General features: G+C 47.4%; 2 protein-coding genes across 2 annotated transcripts in view; both read right to left on the reverse strand.

The window, feature by feature from the left end:
- Window positions 1–1044: 1044 nt before the first annotated feature.
- LOC112487902 (POU domain, class 2, transcription factor 1-like) lies at window positions 1045–8016 on the reverse strand. The gene is made up of 5 exons (XM_025061310.1): window positions 7812–8016; window positions 7490–7710; window positions 6833–6901; window positions 6458–6531; window positions 1045–5167 (listed from the first exon to the last, which is right to left on the reverse strand). The coding sequence occupies exons 1-5, from the start codon at window positions 7956–7958 to the stop codon at window positions 4431–4433; spliced, it is 1248 nt and encodes a 415-aa protein (XP_024917078.1). The 5' UTR covers window positions 7959–8016; the 3' UTR covers window positions 1045–4430.
- LOC103387995 (POU domain, class 2, transcription factor 2) overlaps window positions 7960–8388 on the reverse strand; it is a 32092-nt gene continuing 31663 nt past the window's right edge. The window contains exon 14 of the mRNA XM_025061454.1: window positions 7960–8009. Coding sequence (XP_024917222.1) covers window positions 7960–8009 — 50 coding nt within the window. The remainder of the gene's footprint in view (window positions 8010–8388) is intronic.

The raw sequence follows: 8388 nt of genomic DNA on the forward strand, positions 1-8388 counted from the left end.
GGGGGGAAGGAGGGAGGAAACGACTTGACACCTCTCAGCAGCTACCATCACTGTTCACTTTACAGACGTGACTAACTGTACATCTGTGTGGTTAACAGTAAAGCAGCAGCAGCAGCGCCATCATCAGGTGGTTTGTTATCAGTGCATGATTCACATGTTTAAAATTTAGTCTTTTTAGTTAAAACAACTAAATCCAACCTCCAATACTGATACAGGATTAAAACACTGACTGATCTGGGACAAAGTCCACACACACACCTGTCCGTCCACACACACACACACACACCTGTCCGTCCACACACACACACACACCTGTCTGTCCACACACACACCTGTCTGTAGCTCCAGGATCAGAGAACTTCCTGCCGTCGTTCGTTAAACTGTTTGTTTTCCATAAACCACAAAGAACTCATTTGCATAAAAACGTTGGAGGGAAAATACACTGAGAACAAACAGGCTCGGGGGGGGGGGGGGGGGACTGTTGAGCTGCTGACTGAACATTGGCTCCAGCTGATTGGCTGCTGCTGCTGGTGGTCACCACACTGATTGGACAGAGGGTCTTTCTCTGCAGCTGACCTCCAGGTGTCAGGTGGTCTGTTGTTTCTACTGCCACCTTGTGGAGGAAGTAAACTCTCTTCACTGCAGTGGAGATGAGGGCCTGTGGGGGGCAGCATCAGTTCTACTGGCACCTGTGGCGGGGCATTAACTTTGGTATCATTCACTAAGGAGGTAGCCCCACCACACCCACCTGCACTTGACGCCCCCCCTCCCCGCCCTTGTCTTGCTTTCCTTCTGACCCCCCCTTAAAAAAAAAAAAAACAATAACAAAAAACAAGACTGAGTTTTGAAAGGTGTCACCTAGCCCCCCCCCCCGTCACCTGCCCCTGCAGCTCTCCTCAGAACCCCTGGGGGGGGGGCTCAGTTTCCTCCAGGTCTGATCCCTGGTCTAGACCAAAGAGGAGAGACAGCCGGGGTCAGAGGTGAGGAGAGGGTTCAAAGCTCAACGCTGACACCAGGATGTGTGTGTGTGTGTGTGTGTGTGTGAGAGAGACCTTTAAAGTACAATGGATTAAAGAAAACTCCTCCACAGATCAAACCTAAACTTTTGGTGTTTCCTCCCACAATCCCCTGCTCCTGGTCTCCGCTGAACACACACACACACAGCTGCACCCCCCTCAGTTGCCCCCCCCCCATTTTAAAGCCTTCATCTATTTGGTTTATCATCAAAGAATATGAGGTATATGATGAACTATCTCTCTTCTCACACCACAGTGGAGGAAAAAAGGCCGAAGCAAACGATCACACAGATGGACAGACAGGAAGAAATAAACACAGACAGGTGAGAGGACAGAGAGAAGCGCCCCCTCCTGCTCCTCCTCCTCCTCTTCATCTGCATTCATATATAAAAAATTAAACTTTAACCTTTGCCCCAGTTCATCTTTGTCATTCTCATGTTTTTGTTTTGGTTGTTGCTGTAAAGACCAGGTGCAGCACAGTGACGTCATCAACCACACTGACGTCTTCAAACGGAATTTCGAACTTGACCTAAACCACATCATAATGAGACGTGTTTTAACACTTCGTTAATTGACGTCTTTGTCCACACTGTGGCGCCACTGAGCTGCAGAATCAAGTCAATTAGAAGGAGAATATCTCCATCACCAAGCTCTAGGTGGCGGTATTCTCCTCCTGTGTCCTCTGAGGTTGCATTTTCTGTCATTATTTGGTTTAACAAGGTAAGAAAGAAGGTCAGGGGGGGCAAAAGAAGGTCAGGCGGGGCAAAAGAAAAACTTAAAAAAACAAACAGATTGTGAAAGACGAGGCCAAATAAATTAGAGAAATAAATAGGCAGACTGATAAAGATAAGCAAAAAAAACCCCAAAAAACTAGTGAAATAAATATTACAATCAAAAGTCTAAAAACATAAACAACAGAAATGAGTCCAAAGAGAGATAGTTAAATTTTTGGTCTAATATCAAGTTATTTTCATCATTGTTTTTTTTTTTAGGATCTTTTTTTTCTCAGTCTTTTTTGTAAGTTTTTCTTCATAATACATTAGAGATAAGTAAGCAGTAGAACATAGATCTTTTTTCTACAAAATCTATAGAAGCACTAACAGATACATTCCATCTAAGAGTGGACGTGGAGACGCGCGTCACCTTCCAGGCGAGTCGGCCCACGTGTAAAGTTTGGTTGAAGTTGTTCTGCTCCTGTGGACCAAACCGAAGATTCTTTGGATCAGTTATCGTCCAGCTCTCGCACCTCTGTACAGTTCTGGATTTTTCTGTGGTTTTTCGTGGTCGTAGCGACCGACCCGTTGACCCGTCCACACAGAAACACACGCAGTTTCACCTCGGACGAATCGACCACGCCTCAGACTGAGTGCAGGGACGGCAGCTCCCGCTCCTCTCTGCTGAGTTTGGTTTGGTTCAGTTCGGTTCGGTTTGGTTTGGTTCACTATTTGGTTTTTGGCATTTCTTAGGTTTGCATTCCCACCCTCTGTTTTTGGCTTTTTTGGTGTGTTGTCATTTCTCTGACGAGACAGTCTGTCTGTTTATCTAATAAAAATCTGGAAGCTAAATTTTCACAGTATTTTTTTTAAACCACCTGATAAAAATCTCTAGCACGACTACAGAAAAAATAAGGAGCTCTTTTAGTAAGTAAGTACGTAAGTAAGTAAGTAAGTAAGTAAGTAAGCGAGTACATTATCCCAAATGAGTAGTAAGCACTAAAGTACAGAGACACAGCAGAGATAAAAGAATAAAAATCAAAAGGGATTTCAGAAGATTTTCAGTTCAGTGAGGTCATTTGCGTTTAGCTCCATCCAGGACCAGAGAGCTGGGCCAGAGTGAGGCTGAGGAGGGGGGGTGGGGGGCAGAGGGGTGGGGGTCCTTCTGCTGCCCTCCCGTCCGTCCGTCTGCCCGTCTTTTTTACATCTTTGTATTCATGCTACAGTTTGAGGGTTGGGCCAACGCTGCAGCCCTAAAGCTAACGAACAGACAGACACACAGACGGACAGAGAGGGAGACAGATCCTCCACGGCCCCCTCCCTCCCCCCTCTCCCTCCAGCCACAGGTGGTTAGGGTTCTTTTTGGTTTGCTCGGGTCATTCCTTAGGTTTGGTTTGTTTTTGGTTTAGGTTCATTTTTGGTTTTCCTCTTAAAAAAACGTGTTCCCCTCGAACTGCTGCCGACACAACAGTGTGTGACCCCCCCCCTCCCTTCCTGCCCCGGTGTGTACCCTTTGATTAGGGCGCGGGGGTGTGGAGGGTGTCTGTGAGAGTAAAGGATCAGTTTTCTACATAAAGCTTCCCCCGTGGGTCAGGTGGAGGGGGTTTCCACGGGGGGGTGAGGGTGGGGGGTCTTCTGGGGGTAACGTCCTGGTATCAGTCTCCACAGAAACCCCTGGTGGTCTCTGTGACTGAGGCTGAGGCTCCTCCAGATGAGCGCAGCCTTGAGAACGCTTTGGTTTCCATTTGAGAGCTAATGTCAGCGTGAGGTGGAAAATGACGGTGAAATGTGGTGAAATGGAAACAGAAAGATCAGTTAAGGCGTCTAGACACACGGGTGACGGCCGGTCCACGCCGATCCAGCAGGCGGCTGTGACTAAAACTGGGTTTATTGACGATGGCGGCTCAGCGTCGTCTCCGCTCCTGATAAATGGACGTGAGATTTTGCGGGCGTGTTCTCGCAGCCGTGTGCTGACTGATATCGGCCTATTTAGAAAAAGAAAAAAAAAACAAACAAACAAAAGAGTTGGACTGAGAAACAGAAACATGTTCACGTCTGTGAAGAATTCCATCAAACCCTGTGTTTGATTCACTGGCACTTGGTGAGAACTGACGTGAACGACGTTTCACCAACTGGAAAAAACAAACGTTTGTCAACGACACGGGCGTGAAGGACAGCGACAGACAATATTGATGATGATGATGAAGATGAAGGGTGAACACTAAAAACCCAACAACAATAAATAGGAGCTGGACTGGAGAAATTAAACTAATAAATAACAACGTTAAAAAACCAGAGGAGTAGAAGGAACGCTCGACTCAGAGGTCGCTGACGAGAGCACGCAGCGGCGTTGGCGATCCTGATGATTGGACGGACTTTGAAAGTCAAGTGGAGACACAGACACAGATGAGTGGATGTGGACTGGTATCAGTAGAGTCCTGGTCCTGGATAGCTGCAGTATTTACAAGTCCTTGAATAAAGCTTTTCTCTCCGTATTTTTTGGTATTTTGGGGATTTTGGTTTGGTTGACTTCTTCTCGTCTTCAGGTTAATTTTTGGTTTAAACTTTTCCGCCCTTTTCTTCCTTCAGACCCACAGTGTCTGTTCAAAAAGAAATAATAGGAACGTAAACGGGCAGGTGCCCCTCCCCCCCGTCTGCTGCACCCCCGGCACCATCCTTTATCAGAAAGTCATTTTTGGTTTTATGCACTTGGACGGGTGTCTCTCTCTCTCTCTCTCTCTCTCTTTGCTGAAGAGTCATTGCTTTGTTTTTCTTCTGAGAGGAAGAGGGAAGAAACACCCAAAAGATGACACAGGGAGTGGGGGGGCAATTGTCTAAAGGGTCCCATGTTGCCTTGCCTCCATCTGCTGCGATGGATGAAGATTTTTGGTTTCAACATTTTCTTTCTCTGCCGTCTCTCTTGTCCAGTTCTGTCGTTCTCCTCCTCCTTTTTATTCTTTGTATTTTTGGCATTGAAAGAGTTGGAGAAATAAGAGACAGAGAGGGAGAGAGGGGGAGAGAGGGAGAGAGAGGGGGAGAGGGAGAGAGAAACAGCAGAGTTTAAGAGAGAAAGAGAAAGCTTTGGTGTGAAGTCCCCCCCTCCCTCGTCCTTCCTCTCCCTCTCTGATTGGCTCTTGCTGTGGTCACTCAATCTTGGATCCGCCCAGAGACGGCGGGCTGTGCGCCATTTCGCTGGAGGAGCACAGGGGGTGGGGCTGATGCTACTGGCCGAGGGGAAGGGGGAGGGGTGGGAGGCTTTGGCTACTGCGGCGCTGACCAGTCCAGCGCTGGAGTTCTGACTCAGGTGGAGAAGAGCAGGGTGGTTGAGGAAGAAGGAGGAGGGGAGGCCCCCGCCATGGGCCCCCGAGGCCCCCATCATCAGTTTACTGGCCCCTTCAAGACTGGAAAGAGGCAACTGACCACCACTGGCTGCTAGGGCTGAGTCAGAAAGAGAGAGAGGGGGGGACGGGGGGGGTTAATGAGGAGGTTAGAATCTGAAGATTTTACTAATAAAACACAATACAGCAGATCAAATACAAACTATATATATATATATAAAATATATGTTTCAAACATATTATATATATTTTCATTTTAAACGTATAAGTTCTCCAACAGCAGAGGTTCCCAAAGATCTTTACATCAGCACCCCAACCCCCCCTTGGCCCAACCACACATTCACAGTTCAACCCTGAACCCTGGTCAACAGATCTTTTTGAACCATGGTTAGGTTTTGGAGACTGACCCCCCTGACCTCCCCACCCCCCAGGTTGGCTATGATCCAGATTTCATATTTGTCCTTTGCCCTGTATGAGCTGCACGCCCCTCACTTTGAGAACCAAGGCTGTAGAAGGCTTGGTGTTAAACAGAGCAGAGCCGTGATGTGGAGTCACCCCGACTGTTGTTCACACCTGTTTGTCAACGCCACCACAGTCGACCACATGTCAGCTCTCAGTCACCACAGATGATGTGGCACTGTTTCATTACCAGTACCTGACTGAATTAGACAACAGCTGCGTTGTCATGGAGACAGAGGGTTAATGACTCTGTGTCTCCTGTAGTCCAGTGTCACAGTGAAACACATCAGTGGTTCCATAGCAACAGCTGGAGGAGTCGCTCATATACGTTAAACACTTTATTTAAAATTTGACTTTAGGATAAAATCCCATGTTTCAGATTTAAAGTTCTGAATCTATGAATGAATGTTGACCTTAAACGGACGGAAAAAAAACCTGAAAGATGAGTGAATTCATCGTGTAAATTTAACTAACAATAACTAACATCGGTGTAACCCAGCGTGACCCCCCCCCCCCCCCCCCCCCCCAGGTGAAAAACAAAATGGTAGATGAGCAGAGAAAGATCTGAAGAGAAGGCTGAGATGATCACACACACACACACACACACACACACAATGATGGGATGGATTCATAGATAATGATGGGAGTGTATGAGTGTATGAGGCCGGTCTACAGCTGTCTGTTCACCTGCCATATATTACTGCATATATTACTTTCAAATACACATCTTTGCCCCAGTACTACTACTATAGCATATATAGGATCTGGTCGTTGTTGGTACATACATATAAATACATATATATGTATACATATACTGTATGTGTATATATATGTATACATATATATATATATATTTCTAAAGAACAGCAGTGGTGTGTACTGTATACTGTTCTGGTTCTTGGTCATTTTTAACCCATTACGTCTCACACACCTTGGATTGTGGCCAGGGGATTGTTACCGAGGAGGGCTTGGCTCATCCCTGTGTTAACTCCCATCACAGTGTTCCTGTTGTGTCACACACACACACACACACACACACACACACAGGCCGCAGCACCACACATATGCAAGCATTTACACATACACAGAGAGTAAAGAAGAAAAAGTCAGAAAACAGACAAACATTTGTCAGAAAATACAAATTCAGCTGAAGAACAGCAGCAGCAGCAGCAGCAGCAGCAGCAGACCACAACTGACCGAAACATTTTTAAGAAACAGAATAAAAGAAAAGAAGGAAACAACACAACTGTCAGGACGTGTGTGTGTGTGTGTGTGTGTGTGTTCACTGCATGAGGGTCGAACTCACCTCAAATTTGTAGCAAAATCAGTGATGTAGTTGGACATGTCACCGTTCTTTTTTCCCATGCGCCATAATCTGTGAACACACACACACACACACACACGCACACACACACAAGTTATAATACACTGCTGCCAACGAGGAGCAGGTGCGAAAAATATTTTCGTTTTTGTTGGCAAATAAAATAATTATATGTAAATGTTTCCTTTTGGAATAAGAAGAAAATAACAATTAACCAAAAACATCATCAATTATTTGTTAAACTAACATTTAATTAACTCTACCATCATTGAGTTACAGTTGCCAGCATGTAGTTCCCTCTCCTGGCCTGTAGATGGTGAACTTAGTCACAACTTTTTCCACTGTTCAGTGCAATGCTAGCATTTCTACAGCATGTTGTCAGTGTAGTCCTAGATCATTAAGGTGCTGTTCTGACAGAAACTCACTGAGGCTAAGTCAAGCTAACGCTGCTACGATGCTAACGCTGCTAACACCCAGAGCCTGTCCTGTCAGTGGGCTGGATGATGCTAACTGTGGTTAGCCTTTTAAATCTCTGAACAAGAGTTTATCAGATGAAATACTCAAACTATCTCTAGGTTTCTCTGAACGGGATCGGGGGAGGAGGGGGGAGGAGGGTGTGATGGTGTCTCCTCATCGTCTCACCCTGTGTTGAGGTTGAGGGCGCTGTGGCTGGGAGTGGCTGGACTGGCCGTGCTCCGGGGAGGAGGGGTCACCGGTGAAGGCGTGGAGCTGATGGAGGGGTGAGTAGAGCTGATGGAGGGGTGAGTAGAGGAGAGGCTGGAAGTCGGGGGACAGATGGAGGACAAGGTAGTCACTGTTGTGCTGCTGAGACTGGTTACTGCCTGGGACAGCTGGTTGGACATCTGTCAGAGAGGGGGACAGACAGTGGTGAGGACACACCGTGAAGACACCTGATCGTCACACCTGGTCCTCAGCGTCACCAGGTGATAAACTGTATATTTACCATGTGAGGGCTGTAGCAGGGAGGTTTGTGCGCTGGTTGGGCAGTCGGGGGCTGGCTGGTCAGGGGGGGTGTGGCGCTGCTCGGGTTGATCCGCTTCTCTTTCTGCCGACGGTTGCAGAACCAGACCCGAATGACTTCCTTCTCCATGTTAAGCTGCTCTGCAATCAGTAGGATCTCCTCTGAGGTAGGCTTCTGGTTCTGAACCACAGGAGGGAAAAGTCACATGAAGACAAACAGGACCTACGACAGGACCTACGACAGGAGCTACGACAGGAGCTACGACAGGAGCTACGACAGGAGCTACGACAGGAGCTACGACAGGAGCTACGACAGGAGCTACGACAGGAGCTACGACAGGAGCTACGACAGGAGCTACGACAGGAGCTACGACAGGAGCTACGACAGGAGCTACGACAGGAGCTACGACAGGAGCTACGACAGGAGCTACGACAGGAGCTACGACAGGAGCTACGACAGGAGCTACGACAGGAGCTACGACAGGAGCTACGACAGGAGCTACGACAGGAGCTACGACAGGAGCTACGACAGGAGCTACGACAGGAGCTACGACAGGACC

Source organism: Cynoglossus semilaevis, chromosome 13 (genome assembly GCF_000523025.1).
Source record: "Cynoglossus semilaevis isolate Cse_v1.0 chromosome 13, Cse_v1.0, whole genome shotgun sequence".
Taxonomy (NCBI): domain Eukaryota; kingdom Metazoa; phylum Chordata; class Actinopteri; order Pleuronectiformes; family Cynoglossidae; genus Cynoglossus; species Cynoglossus semilaevis.